This window comes from Phaethon lepturus, unplaced genomic scaffold, assembly GCF_000687285.1.
Source record: "Phaethon lepturus isolate BGI_N335 unplaced genomic scaffold, ASM68728v1 scaffold44657, whole genome shotgun sequence".
Classification (NCBI taxonomy): domain Eukaryota; kingdom Metazoa; phylum Chordata; class Aves; order Phaethontiformes; family Phaethontidae; genus Phaethon; species Phaethon lepturus.
This window is the reverse complement of record NW_010550614.1, coordinates 14009-35840: the sequence shown is the minus strand read 5'-3', so window position 1 is coordinate 35840 and position 21832 is coordinate 14009. Positions and strand designations below refer to the sequence as shown.

The window sequence follows — 21832 nt, the reverse complement described above, 5'->3', positions numbered from 1 at the left end:
ATGCTAAGACTGGCTCCCGAGATCTTTATGTTGTGAAACAAATAGTAAAATAAGGAAATAATAATGTGAAGTTACCATATTAAAAAAAAAAAAAAGAAAAGAAAAAATAGCACAGTGTCTTGCATGCAACTAGCACTTTTGTGTAGTACTCTCTGACAAAGGACCCTGTAAAATGGCAAAGTCAAGCAGTTTCCTTATGGCTTATTTTACATCAGGAGTAAAAATTCTAGTAAAAAAATATTGTAAAATCAGAGTTTGCTCTCAGGAACACGATAAACTTACTCTAAACTGTACTTGCTCTCATAATATTACACAACTGACACCTACAAACACTGTTCTTGGTAATACCGTCACCTTATCCACTGTGGCTGTATGGACAAGGACAAAATTTGGTGAAATAATCTAGTTAATGCTTCTATCAACAAGGCCTAAGAAGGAATAGGAAAAAAAAAAAACATGAACGTGGATAATTGGAAAAAAAATGAAACAGTATACTCAGAAAAGTAAACAGGTCCAAACAACTCTAAACTGCCAAGATACTTGTCAAGGAAGAAGGTGCCTTTCCTATACAATCATTTCTTCAGAGTGAGATATCACTGCACTAGAATGCTATGCGGTTGAAATTCTTTTTTCTGGGCTAGGATCAGATTTTTCAGTCTCTCCAAAACTCTTGGTAATTCAAAATAGTATTTTTAAGTCAAAACCACATCTTGAGCTATTACAAGTTCTCCAAAGTACACATGGTTTGATATATTTTTCCTCAGGAATATTTTCATATTTCCTTAAAAGACTTTTGAAAAAAGGGTTTCATTGCTTTATCACATTTACTCTTCAAGAAACACCTGAATGGAGCACCTCTGCTGTATTTTCGATAACTTTTCAGATTTTATTTCATTTTATAAAAGAACAATCTTTTAAATATGCTAACCCTAAGGTATACTAATGTAATACTATGTGAAGTTGTACTGCATTTCATGGAATTAAAGCAGCAGTGGATCAAAGGTCTTTCAAATTTTTTAGAAGTTTATGTACAGTGATATCCAACTATTTGATACACCTAGACTGTCTGCCATAAGAAAATGTGTTAGTTGGTTCTTGGTAATTACCATTAGCCAAAAACAGAAAATCATTGTGATTGTTCATATACCTGGAGAGAATTTGCTGAATTTGTTATATTAATTCTAACATAACTAAGCCAAAAGGAAATACAATTTTGTTCATTTCTGATACTTAACATTCTGATTTATTATACAGATATGCATTCCTTACCAATCTTCAGATTTCCAAATAAAAGAACCATTGTAAGACACTTCATGAGCACAATGATCAGTATTTTTCTGCAGAACTCTTTCAAAAGAAGACAAAAGTTCCCAAACCAAAAAAACTGAAGAAGTGCAACACTTCAGTTACACAGCTTTTAGGTTTTTCATGCTCTGGACTGAGTGAACAGCAGGTAAATGCGCAAGTAGTTTTGCTCCCATCTGTATTGCTCTTGTCTTTAAATATTGTGGAAAAAAATACTAAAAATCCTTAATACATATCCCTGTAGATTTCCTGTAGTAAAGGGTGTAAATGTGCATCAGATTCAGTCTTCTTAATTATCTGAACAAGTTGAGCATGCTCTGTGACAAGTTGTCGGAGGTCAGCCATTTTTTGGAGGAGTTTCGGGAAGAGGAAGATATCATCAGGATGGTTGGTTTGCAAGTGAAGTTTCAGTACATGCACAATGCTCTCCTGCATTTTTTCAATGTGTCCTACATTTACAAGACCAGGACGATCTGTTCTCAAAACAAACAAAAGAATACATGTCATAATTTTAGAATTATTCTTTAAAGTAGGCTACTTTATAGATTCTGTATTGTAGGCTATGGTGTATATATACATTATACACCGAGGGCAATGAAGCTTTAAAAAAAAAAAAAAAATTAGTTTGTAAAAAGTTTATTTCAATGCCCACTGTTATTTGAGGAGAGATTTATACTACTAAATACAACCTGTGCCATACAAGAAAACACCCACACCACCCTCTCACCCCAAAAAACAGCAGAAGTATCCAGCTTCTAGGAATCCAGTTCTATATTCTGTATGTCTTGATAACAGAATTCAAACAGGAAGGAGAGAAAAAGGATGTGGCTATTTCTAGAGAGTTCTTGAAGTTTGGTAGCCATACAGCAAGACGTAAATAACAGGCTTTCTTGGTTCCCCTATGCATATTGCTGTAACACAAGTTATTGACAGTACACAGAGAAGCACCTAATAGAGATGTTTCACACTTTCTGGTATACGATCTCATTTTTAGCTATGTACAGTCCTGTAATAGCTTCACTTCCCAGATCAAACTTCTCTGTAAGAAGTCTGAGGCAACTGGCTAAATATGTTTCTTGAAAACTTAAGCTAGTTCCAAGGAGAAGGACAGAGGGGAAAAAAACACAGCATTTTGGCTGCAAAGAACTCTCTTTATTTTTGAAAACATCAAATTACCAATGCATTGTGCAAAAGTAATTCAAGATTTGATGGGAACTTGCTTTTGAAAGTCTGCAGATTGTATCTCTCTTCTGGTAATTGCTGAGGATGAAACTGGTGTAATGAAACATCCTATGAGCTTGGCAGAATGCAAAACAGGCAGGCAGGCACAGTTGTTGGAACTGTCTTGATCTTTTCGTTCCCTTTTTCAAAATGCTTACATACAGTTTTGAATTTAACCTTAAATATGAGCGTCCTTACTTTCTGGAGAAAAGAAAGGATTACGTTTGTGCTCCTTCACTCACAAAGAGGTCAAACAATGTGCATTTTAAAAACAACAACCCAACCCCCATATCCTTAGGTACTATGAAATAATTTTTTAAAATACTATCAGCTAATTTTTTGTAATTAGCTAAGCTGTTTTTTTTAAATAGTTTATGATATCAAAATCAGAACAGAGGAAGTGCATCAAGCATTTGTGCAGAACACATTACGTGATGCAACCAGCAAGTGTCAAAGATGAGCAAAACTATAATCTGCCCCTGCTTCCAGTTTCATTACATAGTATTTTTCTGCCTATTTGGCAGATACAAATACCGTTTCCAACACAGCCTTAAACGTAAATAAAAAAACCTTCTCCAAACCCCAAACAAAAACACACCAACATGCTTCACACCCCACTTTTAGAAACAGTGAGGCTAACAGTATTTCTAAGCACATCTACAATTCTGCAAAGCAAAATGCAGGATCAAGACTGTTAACAGTTACACAGTATCTTCCATGAAACACACTAAAAGGGAAAATTACATTGTTAGCTGTACAACTGAATCTTCAAGAAATATATAAGCTTTTCCATTAAAATTATTAATTCAGGTGAAGATGATTTTAAAATTTACTACATTAAAGAACAAATATTTAGTGCTTACCTCCACAGCAAATGATGGCAGCAACAAAAAGGGATATATCACTATCATCCAATTCCAATGCATTGAATTTCATTGCAAAATCAAATTTTGGCTCCATTATATCACAGAATGGCTTTCTCAGGCTTTTCAGGAATTCTCGGGTTATAAAACCGTTTCCATAGGCTACCAGCATCCCGTCCTTGTTCATCACAGATGCTAACATGGCAAATATGGCTTCATAAACTCCATATTTTAACAGTGTCACTTGATCATTCAAGTCAAGATTGGAGAAGCCAGGGATAGATTTGGCAAATTCAGTAAGTTCTGTGACGGTTTCTACAGATGTACACTGGCAGCAGTGGAAGATTCTAACTTCTGCTTCCTTGTTCTGAATTCCATTGGCTACCAGTTTTGCCACCAGGGTCTTTTCTGCCATACACAAGGTATCCATATCATGTATAACAAATGGCTATAGAGAAAAAAATACCAATTAAGTTACAAAATCATGGTTATTAATCATTGGTTTCCTAAAGAATAAGAATTTTGATACACTTCAACTTTCATGCTAATCAATCTTCAATGATCAATAAACCATGAGTTCTTTCATATTTCTGCATAAAGAGAAACTATGTATTACAGAACTATAAACTGCAATATCTAAGAATTCTCTTAGTTTGTCTGCTCTGCAAACAACAATGCAAATAGTAAAATGTAAATATGCATGACATCTTTAATCTAGTTTTATGTACTAGTTACAGTGAAGAACCAGAAGTACTGTGCTTAGTATGCATACATCCATCTCAGAGCAAGTCCCAGAAGGTTCACAAAAGACTTGTATTACCTTCTCCAGAAGTCCAGGTTATTCTGCCTACACTCCTATCGATTCCTAAACTAACTACACTTGATGCTCATCATGATGCTTTCCTGAAGTATCCTAGGGGGAATACAGACAGTCATTTAAATATAGGACAGCATATTTGCACAAGTATGTGAACCCTGTTCTACTCTTTGTGTTTTATTATCAGGTTTTCATAGACTAGGTCCCAGCTGATCTTCCACAGAAATTCAGCTCATCTTTCTAGCTATAGTTAGTGCTAAGTCATCTCTAAACCCAGAATCCCACTAGAGTATGAGACAACACAAAATTTCAGTCTTGATCATGGTCTTTTGCATTACCCCCTTAATTTAAAAAGGTATGTGCATTACAAACTGGTGAACTGGTCTCTTAAAACATCATACTAAAAAAAGCATTCAGACCTTAAGAACAATCAGAAGTCAAAAATATTTCGATACATATCTGAAGAGCAGTGATCAAAACAGAGGACAATCCACTAAAGAAAAACAACGAAAAACAGTGCTTCCCAGCCTACCGTAGATTTATAGAACATAAATCTAGTTCCATAAATGCTAAGCAAAGCACCTTCCCTGTGCTGTTTTGCTCATCTCAGATTAAATACCATGAAGAACACTCAGTGTTCTGTTAGAAACTCATAAATTCACTTATTTCACTTAGAAAACTGTCAAACATGCTAGATTCCCACAGTTGTCCCACACTTTTTAAATGCATATGGCAACCACACATTCCATCTCACTTCAGTACTAGAGAGTTATACAGAACAGAACTTTCTATGTGCATGTGAATATGAGCAAAAACTGGCAAAGCAATAAAATGACCATATTTCTAAACCCTTTAAAAGATGTAGTCTATCTTGCAAATCTCTTTGGAATTTATTTCATAATTTCACTATGCAGGAAATATTTACTGCCAAGGACGTTGGAGCCAAATTTAAAAATAATACTTTGTCATCATAAAAAACACTAGTTCATTCTGAAATAGAGTGGTGCCAAGAATTAGGATTCACTGAAATGAGCTGTTAATGCACTGTTCAGAAATAGGTGGATTACTAGTTACCAACAAACCTCTCGATTTTTTAATTTTCTGTTGAACAGTCAAAAGAAAACAAAAATGTCTGCTTTCCCCAGAGATGATGAAACAGCTTTAAAAAAGCCTATCCTCTTCCCTGCATATTGAAGAATGAAGCAGCAGCATGTTTATAATATACTAGGTCTGATTTCTCATTAATTTTTACTTGTAAATTCACCAAGACTTGTGCAAGCCACTATTAGCTAGTCAATCAGATGATTATAATCTGAACGCTTTGACTGCATACAAAAATTAGGATGCAGTGATCTAGAATCCCTGCATGTATGATATATATTGTAACTTATGATTCTGACATGTAGTAACAAGCCTGAAAAGGACTTTATGCAGATACCTACTTGATAAGGTGTTAAAGCATGCTATTTACTGTAGGCTTATGTCAGCTTGCACCCCAAAAAAAGTTTAAGCCTGTGCTTAATTTTAAGCATCTCTTTAATCCAGTGAAAAAGACAGGGATTATTCATCTGTCTCTCTTTTAATGTAGAAGCCTGTATGCTTGGCTAGACTAGACTATAATATGCCAAATTCCATAGTTTAGAAGGCAGCTTGCTTACAATTTTTATAACACTCATCCCCACAGTTACATGGTTTTTGTTACAGCATATGTAAAACCTCTTCCCTGCAAATTTTTACTGAAATTAAGTATCTTATTTTACCAATGATTTTATCTTCTACCTATAATTAACATAAATCACAACAGAATTTAAAAAAATATGCCTAAACTGAAACAAATTAGTCCTTACAATGGTTATACCATCTCACATGCTACAAAACAAAAAAACAGTTGACAGCATTAGACAGACCTTCCTAAATTATCCTGGAAGAAAAATAACCTCTACAGCATACGTGTCTTCACAACCTTGCTTGCTTCTCCCTTTCAAAGTAACCATACAGTAAAGACCAGGAAGGCTGGATGAGGAAATGGCCAGAACTGTAAACAAAGAATTACAAACTTTTCTTTCCCCTCCTGCCATTAATATCGCTGTGGTTAAAATAAAAGTCATACAGAGCTGCTATACTCCCTAGAAGATAACAGTATTTATCCTGGCATTTGTGGCAGAAAAACACTGTAATTTTATTTTCACTTTCATAATAGGAATTTAATTTTGAACCATTTCCCCCCACACATATTAAGAGGTATTCACATCCAGATGTCACAATTTTTTTTTTTTTAAGAACTAATTTAAGGTTATGAGCTTCCACTTACAAGTTAATCACCTGATTTTCCTAAAGCTTTCTATTATTCTGTTAGTGGCTAAAAGCAACCATATTTACTACAGGTGTTCTTTTTGCATATTTCCCATCTGTATTAGCACAATACTTATTTTCTAAAAGATTTTCTCAAGACTTTAACAAATTATTATCATCACCTTATGTACTTGCCAGCTTTACTTTAAAGTTACAGCAAAAGTACTTACAGGATTGTTATTAGTTTTCCCTGCAAGGATGATTCTGGCTTTAACCTTGTTCATATTGAAGTTTTTCAGGTAAGCATCATGAATTCTTTTGGCAAGTGATTTAAGATCTGCCATTTCTGAATCTTCTACATAATTTTCACCTGTTAGAATTTCTGCTTTCAACTTGGCCTTCTCCGACCTTGGCATTCGTCCAAAACGTATTGCTGATGGGAAAACATAATTGTAAAACAAACATAAGTTACACAAAAACATATGCCTTTTACCATTGCTGATTAGAGCAGTAAGATTTTTGGTCTAGAAAAACCTGAGGTAGAGGTAGTATCTTTAGTATGATAAATTCATGAGTGAAAAAATCTCACCCTTTCCAACATGGTCAGTGACTAATTATCAAGTCAATATGCTAAACGAAGGCAATCAAATGTTTCAAAACACAAACTGGTATCTGCAATGAGCTAGAACGCATGACTTTTTCCTTCTACATTACCTAAGTAGTTGTATTTTGTTCTCTCCTTATTGTGTTCTACAACTCCCAACGTAAAATTCAAAGTCCACCTTGGGAATTCTAAAAAACTGAGTAAACTCGTCAGGAGCTTGGAAAAGAACACACACACTGGCTGGAGAGCTGCCTGGGGAGTAACTCCACAGGGAACACTGCAATGGCGCTGGGCCCAAATCTCATTGCTGGTTCTGAACCTGCTGGAGAATTCGGTTCTTTATGCACTGGATGTTCAGTTCAATGTATCTGTACTGTCTAGTGAGAACACAACAGACCAGAGACCCTGATTTATGCTCTAAGGCTATAGTCAACAAAACCTCCTCCCAGACTCAGCATTTTACACTTCTCTTTTCAATAAATTAGCCCTTCACGACTGGAGAGGATGAGAATAGACTTTGAGTATCCAATCTATTCATTAGGATATTCTTTTGAGAGGCAGGAGATGCAAGTTTGAAACACCACTGGGTATGGAGGTCTCCCAGCTCTTGGGCAAGCAGTCTTGCCATTTAGCAATAAAACAGGCACGTCCACATCCTTCTTCAGTTTCAGTTTAAAACCAAAAGAGCTCAATTTTAAAAGGGGCTTTATCCTCTGATGGTATGGTAGGTTTTGAGATGGCTAATATAGCTGGTTCCTCTTACAGCATTTCAGCATCTAACAAGTGAGAGGACAGAACCTCACTGCTTAGACTGAGCAATTCAGAGCATGTGCAGAATTAGCCTTTTGACGTGCCCAAGGCATTTTCTGATGACATAAGGAGGTGTCTCATGACATAAGGAGATGAGGTGTGACCTGAAATACTGTTTTGAACTTCAATGGAAGGCCAACACGGAAGGCCTGTTCAGAAGCTGGCCGTGGGTCTATTGGAAAAAGTGGAAGAATATCTGCTCTAAACTGAAACTTACAGTCTTAAGATTGTGGCTGTAAATCTAGTTCTAGCTCTGTTCCTGAGAAGTACCACCTGCAAGGTAGCAGTCATCTCCTTTCCCACTGCCCGCCATGTGTTTGCTGCAGTAAAACTACTGCTCCCTTCAGCTGGAGCGCAGGTGCCCACAGCATTTTCGTAGGATGAAACAGCTTCAACTGAATGTTAATTCCTGCCAACCAGCACGGCTCCCTGTTCAACTCCTGCCCCTGAGATGTCACTTTGTTGGCTGGCACACTCTTTGCAAGTCTGCTGCTTCAGGAAGGTTATCTATCACCTGTCTTGCAGAGACTATCACCCTCTCCCAACGGACCTTAACCTCAGTCAAGGCTCACCACAAGGGAGCTAGACTTCCCCAGAACCAGAAAGCCAAGTCTCCCAATGTTTCTTGCTATGAGTCTAGACTACAACGCCATAGGCAGCTTCCCCAACCATGTTCCCACCCCAGCTACCTTGACTGCATAGTTTCCTTAGGAAGTTTGTCTCCTAACCCACAGCTTTCCACCTAGGCCAGCACTTTCACCTACTTTTCACCTACTCCCAAATTACACCTGCTCCCAGGTCTAGCCTTGACAATATCAGACCTATGTAGGGAACCCAAACTACTGTCATCTGGCCAACCAAATGTGCTTTCTCATGGCGTGGCCTCTCCCTCTTTACCAAGTTGCTTAGCAAGCTACATACTGTGCAGAAAACTGCCTTGTGGGCTGCAGTTGGCCTGTAAGCCACAGGCTTACCAGGCTTATCTTAAATCATTAACAAACAACAACATAATTTTTAAACTAGATATCTAAATGCTCTGAATTTTTACCATTCCATTTAACAAGCAATCTACCAAATTCCTGTTCCAGTCAGCACAGATCTTTGCCCTCCCCCCACACTGCCTGAATCATCTGCCCAAGAGCTGTTGCACTGTAGCCTGAAAAATAATGAAGCCTGGTTGCCTACAGATTTCTACCCTACATCATTCCCCCCAACAATGAGCTAGCTGTTCTCTTCCTACTCCTCTACAATGCCCTTGATCAGAATTCTTCCAGTGTTAGAATTTGTTTCAATGGGACTAATAGTGCCAAAGTTCCGGGTGAAGAAAGCAACTAAATGAACATTCATATGGACAAACAGACATCCAGCACAATTGCATAAAGCTCATAAAAGTACCTTTGGCAGCTGTGTATCAATTACATAAACCACGCATTAGGGAAACTGGTGTCCCCCCGCCACGATCTATACTGCAGAAATCTGAGGTTCGACTCGTATGTGTAAGTAAAAAAGCTATCCAGGTGCCTGCTTCCAGAAGCAGACCCTGGGCAGGAACAAGCAAATTATTAAGGGCACTCTTACCTACCATTATGTGACATTCCAACTGAAAGGCACTTTTGAAAACGACAGTATTGGCACTTATTACGATTTTTTTTCTGAATTTTGCAGTTGCGATCACATTTATCATAGATGAGTTTTAACCGAATTGTTCTTCTAAAAAAGCCCTATAAAAAGTTTGAGAAAACAATACGTAATGTTAAAGAACGTTGAGTACTAAACTTCAATCATACAGGTAATTTTTTTTCCTCTTACTGTTTATTGATGTCACTAACAAAACAATATGCAAAGTATAACCTGTCCAAAGGTAAGAATATCCTGTGCTACCCAGTGAAGTGGTGTGTATGAAGGCATGTATAGAATGGGAAACACAAAAGCTCACCGCTCCCTTAGGAGAGGACCAAGGACCCAGAGTACCCGAGTAGATTTGCTCTTAAGGATTAAGCAAAACAGTCACATACTGCTTTTGTATGCATCCTCTCAGAGCGTGCTCTGTCAGAAACAACCTTCAGCTTTCATATGTGTCACACAAACACACAGATTTAACACATCTTTTCTTCATCCAGCAAAAGTCAGGGGTATGACAACATAGCACAGTGTATAGAAAAAGCCCAAGACACAAAAATGAGCATTACAGAAAAGCCTGTAACTCAACAGAACTTACTGTGATGTCTTGATACTGCAGTGTAATGCTAGTCTCATAGTATGAAGTCATAGGGTTAGCACAATTTTTTAGAGACATTGCAACATTTTGCTTCACATGTCATAATAACATGTCATTTAGACTGTGTGACACATCTGACTATGAATTGGCTCCCCAGCTCTAATAGAGATTCTAGCATTATTCCATAAGATTTGTATTTGAATTATCATCTTTGGACATTGAGGCATGAGAGAAAAATGTACACATGTACAATTATTTCTCTAACCTGACAGTATCATTTAGAAAAAATGGAAAACTAAAGCATTAGAACAAAAAAGAAAAGACTCTTACAATTCTTGGGCCATATCATCCCAAAAATTATATGTTAATGATGACATAAATTTGCCCCAGAGGCATGCACTGGCCCCAAAACTACAGGAGGTACTCATGATACCTCAATGATTCAGGCAGAATGTGATGGAGATGAAAAATTCACGATTTGTTACTGTTGTAATGGAAATGTAGCAAACTCACATGCTTCCAACAGCCATACTCCCAACACAAATAAAACACTAGTGGAGCAAGTAGGCTTAACTTTTAGTCACAGTTTAGTGTTTTAAGTTGTTTTAGTGTTTAACTAACTATATCCAGAAAAGCAGCATTAAAATTATCATTGTGAATTGCCCCTGCTTGATGAAGGTCTGGTATTGAGTTATGGTATCCAGTTACGATATCTGAACAATTTATTTCAGAAAAAGGATTACAGATATGTTTATTATTTAAATAATTGTAATGGCTAGAATTATATTAGTTGAACATTTATGTAACAAATGTTTATCTTCATATAATCCTGTAAATAAAGCAACATGATTTAGGTTCTTAAGAAGAAAATTACAACTGTACCTTACAACCTTCACAAGCATGTACTCCGTAATGGTAGCCTGAGGCTTTATCCCCACAAATTCTACATTCAATGTTTAATGCTCCACTGGGTGATTCATCTATGCTACCTGGAGCTGTGGTAAAATTAATGGATGAAGGACTGGATGCTGGTGAAAGGGTGTCTAAAAGAAAAAGGAACACTCATAAATCCTATACTATCAAGACTGATACCATTTCTATACTAAATCCACACAAAAATGAGCTTATTAAAAAAATCCCATGAGTTAATAGTCATTAAGTGAACTAATAATTTGGCCATAAATGTTTGAAAAACAATTATTTATATTAACAGTGCAAACACACACAACATACAGAGTGTACCCTGCTAATTTTGATGAGACAATCAATGTCAACAAACAAAAAGCCTTACCAAAGAAAGCCTGATAAGAAGAACTAGAAGGGTGATAATGGTTCTTGAGGATTCAATAAATACGCACCGCACAAAATAAGAGGAAACCAAGCTTCTTTTTATTTTCCCATGTTCCACTTTTTACTTGGCTTTTTTCAAATGTTTCTCAATTTGATGTGAACATGAATTTTTTAAATGAATTAGTATTTCTTTTAAATCAAGGAAATTTTCTTAACCATAAAAATGCACATATACTGTCTTCACAAATAACATACCTTTGAAACTGAAAAGCAGTATTCAACATGTATCTACTGCTAAAGACAAATAGTACAAAATATAGAAAGAAAAAAACCCCACACCACAATAAAAGAGAGCCCCCCATGACTTAAAGCGTGTATCACAATATCCATTCAACCTGTCACTCACTCTTTCCAGAAAGGTTACTAACAGCTCATCTTGCCACTATACCTTCCATCTCTTGTGCTGTAGCGTTGCACATCAGATCTATTGCTATGGTATGACAAGAGACATAGTCCTAGCTTATGCTGAGTTACACTTAAGATACACTTATTACAGTCCCCTTGACGTTTGAAAAGCTACTCATGGTTTTAAATGACGATCTAAACTATGGCCTAAAAAGTACTTAGGACAGCTTTTCTAAAGACTTTTCTCAAAGTGAAAGTGTGCTCCTGCACATCAGCAGAAAGGCTGAACAGATATTAAAAGGAAGGTAACACAAATGTCTGCTTCTATCCAGCAATAGAAGCCTTGCTCAGGTATTTTACCTTCTGATTATAATGGGAAAAGCATTTCTGAATTGTTGTACAATGAAATAAATTCTCCAGACATTTTACTACTAGTTACAAAACTAACACATTCCAACCTTAATTATTTCAATTCATATTTTCACCTTATTTGAGGAAAATATTTGGTGAGGCCAGAATTTCTTTTATCTTTCATCTTACAACTTGCACCACAAGACTTCAGCAAATTAATGGGTGTGTTATTTTAACAGAAAGATTAAGAAATACTCACGAATGTAGGTCAGCAAGTATTATGTTGGAAAAAACCCTGGCACAGAACTCAGAGTCTGCATTGCCAGCACTGCCAAGCCCACAGGCATCAGAGTCATCAAGAACAGCCTAAAACCCAGTATTTTTTTTAAAGAGCAATTCTGATTTCTTTTTACTTGCCTTATGGAATTTGAGCCTTAAAGTTTACATTTTCCATCTCCCCTAACAGCAAAACTAGAATTTTTCCAATTAACACTGAATACCCAAATTAGAAGGTGACAGTAGAAGCTGACCTAAATTATTGTAGGACTTGTACATACATACACACAAATAATTAAAAAAAACTCATGTCTTGGACTACATTGTAAACCCAGCACATAGTAACTCTTCCTGTAGAAGGCATCTCCCTAATGTGAAGGTCTACAACCAAAAGGGACCCAAATCATATTTCTAAAACATTCCTTTGGGCAATAGTGCCCAGAGGCACTATTCTCCCTTCAAAACTCACACTATTCATTTTAACCACTTTAGCAGAGGCACACCTCAGTTGTATTAGTGGAGTTTTTGTAAGGTAAAATAGTTATCACAGCCTGGGGATCAATTTAAAGTAAGAAATCGCCAAAACAAACCATAATATAAAACAACCGGAAAGTTCACCCTAAACTTCTTAAAATGGCTCTACTGCTAAAAGATTTGTAAAACCACAGTTTCGAAAGCAATACCTTATTGACATTATTGCAGTGTCCCATAACACTTCAATTTTTTCCATTTTCATCTCTCAAAGCCTCTCACAAAAATCTTTTGACTAAAGACTATATAATGTATTAGCACTCTGAGACTTCTACATTATCCAGGATAGAAGTCATTAGCTGAACAGCGCTACTCTTGAGAAGGGGGAGAAAACAGCATGTTAAAAACATCAGTACACTAAAATCTACTGAAATTCTAGGGAAACTTTTAAGAGTTAGATTATAAATTTTTGGCAAACATTTCATAATACTTTTCAAATCTACGTGATTTGAAGAAACTTTAAAAAATGGGGAATTCCTTTAGTGCAATATTGTAACTTCTTATATGACCACAATACATAGTAACATCTTTGCTAGCAACAGTGGTTTTTAAAAGTTACTTTGAAAAATTAGTATTTGTTGATACTAATAATAATTTAAAACAGCAATTTTACATTACAGTAATTTTTCAGTGACATTTGTCTAATAAATCAACTGTAGCCTTAAATATTTTAAGACCATGCTATAACCAGCTTACATATTTCTGGTGTCACTTAGTCATAAACAACAATTATTGCATTTTAAAAGTTTTTAATTTCTATCACTATGTATTTATAAAAGAAAGTTTTATGGTAAGTCAAAACTCTCTTACCTGTTATAACTGATCCATCAGATCCTGGACCATTTCCCAGTGACTGGAACTCTGTTAAACTTAAAGCTCCAGAGCTATCATCACCTAGAGACTGAGAGAGGTCTTGAATGTTCTCCATATCTTGTAGGAACTCTCCAGATAAAGGGCTGCCTATATCATCCTCCTCTAAGGGAGTAAGGGGATAGAGCTGGTTTTCAGTGTCCACCATTTTTGATAAAGTAGAGCAGTCACTTAAACTTCTTTACACTGGTGGAAAAAAAATAAAATAAAAAATCAAATTGTTTTTTAAAATATTTGAATCAGTTACAGTACACTGAATACATGAATTCTAATACAATAGTGAAATATTATACAACATTCTGATGCTCCAGAAGATTTATGCAACATGAATCATCAACACAACACACAGAGGGAAAAAAATATCCTCCAAATACTTCAATATGAATTAAAGTTACAACAAGATCAATCTATAGATTGTTGTTTTCTCTCCTTTGCTGATAAAAGTTATATATTGTGTTTCTATAGCAGGTATTATGCACTTCCCACCAAAGTTTATAGAAAAATAATAAATATCAATATGCATACATATTATGTTTGAGCAGTCTTTGCTCACATTATCTAACAGCTTTAGATATAATGATTTGGTCTTCTGTTTTCATCTCTCTTAAATTTGTTTGATAGGTCTTACAACACTGGAGAGAACAAAGTGGAGTCTTATACTAAAATCTCTATAGAAGTGGGCCAAACTAATATTTTTGACCTACTTTGGTCAAAGACGACCTTCAGCAGAAGTGCTCAGCATATACAATCCAATATATCTATAATTCCCAGAGTTGGTTTTATTTCCTACACTGAAATGAGCTTTTAAAATTGCCTTCAAAACTGGCCACCATTGTCATCAACTTTGAGTAAGAGAACAGATTCCTAAGAATATGTGGCAAATTTTAATTCTTCTATTGACTCGTCAGGTAAGGCATTAGTAAATGTACTGCAGAATATTACTACTGCTACATAGGTATACTTCTGCTAAAAGAAACTCATCTTTTACACCAAGTAACTAATCCTTCCGTTATCCTCAGTATGTGTACAAGCACATACTGCTGCAGTCATTGCACGGGCAGTTAGAGAGCTCTGACTGTTACTGTGGTTACCGCTCAACGCTGGCCTTTGCAAAGAACACGTGTTCACTGCAACTCATTGTGAAGCTTGAAACTGCCAATAACTGGCTCTATGGGGATATACAAATGCTGATTTTACAATAAAAGTGCTATGTTATAATTAAAAAAAAAAAACTTCCTTGATGTTATTTAAAGTTTTGAATACCAACTAGTTTGATTCCTATGACACTAAACATTTTTATAAGACATTAATCCTTTTTGATAATCTGTGACAGATTCATCCTGTGAAAATCAGGCATTTACTCTGGAGAAAAAACTTTTTTTTGGCTCTGTAGTTGACCAAAAGGGTACAGTTAAAAGTAATACAAAGTCCTGACTACTGCTTTAAATACAAGTGACAAAAGACAGCCATCACTTATATTCAAGTTGTATAACAAAAACCTTAAAAATGTTTTGAAGCAAGCCTTTTATCCCCAGGCTGATGGCAAAAGTCTGCCTTCAATTATATTTACATAACTTTACGAGGTATTTCACAGACGTAACTGAGGACAAAATTACCTACTCTAAAGATGACTAAAGGTTATGATTTTAACAACCTGCAATGCGCACACACTTTTAAAATTATTTATTTTTCAGGTGCATTTATCACTGCTATTTCATGCAAAACCAATGGTGCATATATATCACTCCCATAGTGTTTTCCAGTATATTCATTACACGACTGTAAGGCAAAACAAACAATTAAAAAAAGAAGTATTGCATAAGGCTTTCTTTTCCACAATTTGCATCATTCCAGCAAATCAATGTTCTTTAAGGTATATGTATTAAACTTGGCAAGACTTTCCTTTGATTTTCAGCGTACACAAATGTTTTAATTGTGATACCAAATGGCTGTAGTGGTACATCCTGTGTACCCATTATTCATTTTTAGCCAAGTGAATAGACATAAAAACGTCAAACCCTCAGGTACAAGGGGAGATTGAAATTGTAGTGTAATCATAAACTCTGATGATTAGAACAAAATATATGTTTTATATATCCTTGGGCAATTTATTAGAGCTCTGTGCATCACTGTATCTGTCTTTGAAAGAAACTATGTTGAGGCTAAAAAAAAAAAGTTTACTTAAGCAGTGTCTAGTCATATTCTCTTTCCTGCAACTCATGAAAATAATATTTATAGTATTTAGCTTGTGGCATATTTTTTCCAACCCAAATAATATTGTAGAGCAAAGATACTTTTTTTCTTTTTTCCCCCAGTGTAATAGCTTACCATGCACCTGGAAGGATAGAACAAAGGAGTAGCAGACACACTGAGCAAAATCCAGAGCTTCTGCTCATTTTACTTAGTTCACACGCTAAAATTGAGGTCTTTATGAAATTATATGCTGAAGATTTCAGGATCTGTCCAGCATAACTGAGATGGCAGAGTTTTCATTGTATTTTGTATTCATTTCATTGTATTCAAGGTTCATTGTATTTTGACTATTAAAACTAAGCCAAATGCAATAGACGGTTCTGAAGGCTGAAGACTGAAAGGAATCACAAATTATAAGAATCATATCTCTAAAAATCTGATGTTATAAACCAAACAGGATAGAATTCCTCTCCCTTCTTGAGTAGGAAAAAAAATCCAGATGCTGTCACTATTACTAACTTGACATCTCGTGCTACAAGAACCCCTAGTAAAAATCTATTTGCCCAATTTCTTCGAAACAGGATTGTTTTAACTAGAAAAGGAGAATATGTACTATATCACATGGTGTAGCAAATAAGAGTATCTTGGAGACTAAGAATGGGAATTTATCCATGATTTCTAAACCAGTTACAGACAACAGGTATGTTACTGTTGATTTTACTTGGATGTGTCACATTGCTACTCTATCACTATGCACAGCTTGGCTGTATTTAAAAATAACAGTCAAACGAAGTTATCCAATTTGATATATTAAACACTCATTAGAACATTGTGCCAGATTGCCAGCACTGTAATAGAATATTTATAAGCATTATAAGAGTTTTCATGCACTTCTCATGGGAAGTTGAAAGGCTAGTGCAGTTTTTATTTTAAGAGCATCCAAGCAATGCTGATTGTGAAGCCTAGTTATTTTACAATGTAACATAACATTATATTGGAAAACTGAAACAAAATAACTTCTTTCACATAGAGGGTTGAAGTGTAATTGCTATTAGTTATAGTCCCTGCAGAATTTCCATAATCTAAAACTATTTAGTAAAATAAATTCCATTGTCATTTTCCTTTAAAGCTCAACAGTTGTCCAGTCTCCAAGAAAAACGTTCATTTCTCTTACAAATCCTACCAGCTTGTAACCTGACAAAATATTAAGAAATACCTACATTTGATACTCATAAGCCAGTTAGAAGACATAAAATAGAAATTAAAATGATTTTAACATACAAGAACACAGATACTGAAGAAAAAAAAAAAATCAGAAATTATATGAATGAGACTACTTAAAAAAAATAAAATAATTAACCTAATGCTTTAGGAATGTATGGTCACACACCAAAGGAAAATGGCACAGTTTATCTAACAAACATTTTATTGCTAAACCATCTGCATGTATTCAGAACAACACTTCCAATCTCATGAAGACTCAAGATGCAGAGTAATTTTGCACTGTGAAGACTCAAGATGCAGAGTGCCTTATAAAACGTTACTTTCATAAAGTATGAAAGACAAAGAATGAATCGCAATCATTTCTGGTTAACATAATCTACTATTCTCTACCAATACTTTCAATCTTAAATATTGTTGTACAATTTCTCAGTTGAGGCAGCATGAACTAGCTCAGTAACACCTGGAACTAACTGATGTTTGCTATTAGTTATCTGACAGAGTCCAAAACATTACATTATGCACCTGATATCCCTGACGTAACAGGAATATATTCAAACAGAAACAAGAAATCACTTTTTGTATTTTATTTGTGAAAATGAAGTTAAATTGCTATCCCTGTGATGTAGCTATGTTGTGATGAGAGAGAAGAGTAAAGAAACCTTGATGTACGTTGTTTTTGTAACGATAGCTGAGAATAACAACTGTTCTCCAGCAATCCAAAGGAGACTACCAAATTCGTCTCCCTAAGGAGACAAAACAAAAAAGGAAGAAAGGAATGGCAGAGCATATGATTGGCACTGCTCCTCCAGTGCGCTCTTCATGAGGTTCTCCCAGGCTAAAACAGTTGTTCATGGCACAGAAACATATTCCTCTGCAGATACGTAGCACAAGTACTCTGCCCCAGGATAGCTGGGGAGGTTCCAGGAGGCACTAGGCTCCCTGTACCCAACGTTACTTCAAGTTCCCTGCTGAATCACGTACATCTCTCCAAGTGTGACTTCTTTGTCCAGCACAAATATTTTTAAAAGATTAAGTGAACATTGAAGTCTACCTTGAAACAAAATAGGCATTATTTGACAAGAAAGCAAAGCAAAGGCTTTTATAGCAGAAATAGCTGAACTCTGCACATGGCAACAGCTCTTTCAGCAGCGTGCCTAGTATTGCCCAAATCGTACCATACTTTCCCGCATATATATAGTAAATCTAGTAAATATTTAAAATTCAGCAATCTTTTTACCTGAATTTATATAAGAACAACCTAACAGGTAGGGAAACATAAATGAAGGGCTTATTGTTTTAACTATTAAATTACATACCCTTTTGTACTTTCAAACACTACTAGTAAATTACAGCTGCTTAATCATTACAGTTCTTGCCAATGATTAACTAGCTACCTTAGCAAGTGTAGCCATTACATAACCATGTCTGAAGACTGTCAAAATATACTAATATTTTCATTACTGAAAAAGTTATAATTAATTTTTATATCTTTTCATACGCACGGAAAACCTTTAAGTAAAATGCCTAGTATTCATGCAATAAACCATTTGCCTTCTGTCTTCTCTGTATTTTGTGCATGTTCACACATGCATAGGCTTTCATTGGCACGTTTCACTTAATATGCATTGATCCTTCCTTGTATGAAAATAAAGTTTCTAAAATAAAAAGGGTAATGAGTATGAAGTTCATTTAAGTAATATTCACAGAGAGTATTTTGCTATATAAAAAAAGCTGTACATGTACAGTAGATGTGGTAGCTGCAGCGTGATGATTCCACTCAAGCATGTGTGTAAGTCAACATTCCTTCTTACTCTTAAGACTTTAGAAAATTTCTGTGCCACAAAGGCATTGGCAGAGGATTTTCTCAGTTTCCCATCCAGTATTTTAGTCTACATAGCTCCTTTGCTACATCCACATACAAACACACACAAAGTAAACTGAAAACAAGAGAGTATGACATAACAAAAATAAGAACACAATCTCATGTAATTATGGTTTTAAAGATAAACAGGTTTTACTAGTGCTCTCTCACAGCCTGTTATCTCTGAAATACGTCTATTTTCAGAAGTCCTCCTTTCCCACTACCAGACTGCAAATATCCAATGAGTAACTTACCTATAAACTTGAAACAAGTCTTAAAGAAATAGCAGTCAGATTATCAAAGAAAAATACCGAATCATACAACAATTGGTTATTTGCTTCATTTTTGGAAAGGGATCGTAGGAGACTAAACCTCTGTCCCTTCCACATTTAATACTTGCCACACTAGGGATAATCCCTGTAAGGAAAGAGGTCTCTCAGATGCAAAGGTCTCTGAGAAGCAGTAACAAAGTCTGGATTTACTGCATAAACAAATTGATTGTGTAAAGGGCTTGCTTGCAAATATCAAGGTTAAAGTTGAAACAAACATTACCTCTAGGTCACTTCGAGAATGTTGTGGCTGAACTCAGCACATTTTAAAGTAGTGGCTGCAGTAGATACTTTGAGAAAACTTAGGTGAATAGGAAGAGCCTGAAATATGTAAGCTTCAAGATATTTCCAATATCCTGATTCAACACATAAAAGACAACTGAAAAGAAAAATGGCTGAAAATAAAACTTGGCACCAGAAACATGAAGTCCAGTCTCCTAGCTAGGAAAAGGATGCATGTTTTCTCCTCTATCCTGTGACATTCAATTTGGTTTTCTTACTTTGTAACCTTACATACATACATAACGTTTTATATTTTACAGAGTATTAAGAACTTAAGACAAAGAGAATTTACTATGCATGAGATGAAAAATTTTCATGAGTCACCTCTTCATCAAGACTGCCAGTTGCATTGCACCCCCCAACCAGAAAAACTTTGTTGTTTTTCCCTCTACATAGTTCTGCTCCAAGACATCATATGCAGCTTCTAAGCATCCTTGCCTTTAAAACAAATCAAAATTCACATACCCCAATTTTGAAAAATGATACTAAAATTGCAAAGTTAAGCTCTTAAAAGTTATGTAATGAAAAATTCTATGCAACCTTGATTATGCTACCTTATGTTTTACGCACTACGGTAGAACGTACATATATACTGCACAATGTTCTTCTTTTCCCAGATCACTCTCCTTATAATTAGGCAGTGCATTAAACAGAGGTGGAATTATACAGCTGGTAAGGCAACCTGGTCTTATATTAGTCTGCAGCAGGAAAAAAAGCTGTTAATTTATTGGTTGGTCAAAAAGGAAGAACATTCTTTCCCGAAGAAAAAAGGGAGAAAAGACAATACTCTTTCTCTGATCCATAAGTACTTGCAAAACTGGAGGGACACTAGAGGGTTTCTTGAAGGAAGAATACAAGCCAGAGAAGCAAGTCTACTGGCTTCAGAAAATGGGGACCATGATGAGTTTTACTTTCCTCCCTTGAACACATTTCTTGAATTGCATCAGAAGAGGCAGAGGTAGCACACTTCCAATCTCACATGGGAAGAGTTGATAAAGCTTTTAAACACTGCAAATATTTTGCCGATTGATATTAAAAGTGGTAAACACAATATGGGAATAGGTTTTTGGTTTTGTATTACTCAGCCAAACCCGAACAGAACTTACTGAGCCATGCAGCAGCATTTCTTTGGTCCCAAGATTTTCCATCCCATTGGCTTTTAAAAAGACATGATCCAGAAAGAGAGAGGAAACGCAAGATTTTCTTATTGAAAATTAACAATTTTTATCAACTTTTTGTTTTATCAACAATCAACAAGTAATTAGCCAACACCATAAAGCAGTACTTTCAAAGACAGGACTAAAACAGATGAATTAAGATGCTCTACAGGTACGTCAGAAGGAAGTAGATGCACACAAGAGCAGTGCTGATTAATGACAGGTCAGGTGCAAACAGTACCCCATGAACAACTGACTCTGTGCGTTACGCTAAGCAGAAGTGTTCTTCCACTAGATGTACTCTGTCAGGAGTATGTACGATTCTTCTGTGTTGCAGCACCAGCTCCTATTAGCCCACCACGAGTCGAAGAAAATGTAATGATAAGGCCACCGTGGCTTATTTAGGCAGTGTTGAGATTTTAAAATTAGGTTTATTTTGTGGCATATGAGAATAGATGTTTTCCGGCTATATAGGAAGGTGTTGCCAGAAACTCTTGTATCATGCAATACACATGATATTTGGCATGCAGGTTCCCACTAGTTTAACAAAAATCTCAGTTCTTAGTATGTCTCTGTTTTGTTATTTGTTCAGTTATTTTACTTTGAAAATATAAGGAAATGACTTAATAAAATTATAAAATGTAATTTACAAGTCAGTGCTACAAATCCACACTTTTCCTGGTGCAAACCACTTTTCAAAGTAAGAATGTATGTAAGGCAATACTAACATAAGCAGCACCTGTCATGTGGCAAGAAGAGTATTACCAATAGTAATACAAATTCTGTATGGAAAACAAACAAGGGTTGTCAAAAAGGAGGTAGCCTTACCAAACCTAAAAGATTTCCTTACATAGTATTCAAGTGCAAAGCAGCCATAATGCAGAATCTGCATTAATAGAAATTTAAGGCTCTAGGAACATCTGTTTAACATTT

The 21832-nt window shown here is 35.7% G+C and overlaps 1 protein-coding gene across 1 annotated transcript; it reads right to left on the bottom strand.

Moving 5' to 3' along the window:
• Positions 1-1216: 1216 nt before the first annotated feature.
• PPARA (peroxisome proliferator-activated receptor alpha) lies at positions 1217-19535 on the bottom strand. The gene is made up of 7 exons (XM_010290610.1): positions 19386-19535; positions 13794-14039; positions 11013-11173; positions 9495-9633; positions 6729-6931; positions 3390-3837; positions 1217-1778 (listed from the first exon to the last, which is right to left on the bottom strand). The coding sequence occupies exons 2-7, from the start codon at positions 13999-14001 to the stop codon at positions 1531-1533; spliced, it is 1407 nt and encodes a 468-aa protein (XP_010288912.1). The 5' UTR covers positions 14002-14039; positions 19386-19535; the 3' UTR covers positions 1217-1530.
• Between the last annotated feature and the right edge of the window lie 2297 nt (positions 19536-21832).

Excerpts from the sequence above, each read along its gene's own strand:
- PPARA (XM_010290610.1), bottom strand. The coding sequence starts at position 14,001 with ATGGTGGACACTGAAAACCAGCTCTATCCCCTTACTCCCTTAGAGGAG. Across the intron at positions 6,932-9,494 it reads AGTTGGAATGTCACATAATG|CAATACGTTTTGGACGAATG; the intron begins GTAGGTAAGAGT and ends TTTTCCCATCAG. Across the intron at positions 3,838-6,728 it reads GGAAAACTAATAACAATCCT|CCATTTGTTATACATGATAT; the intron begins GTAAGTACTTTT and ends TTTTCTCTATAG.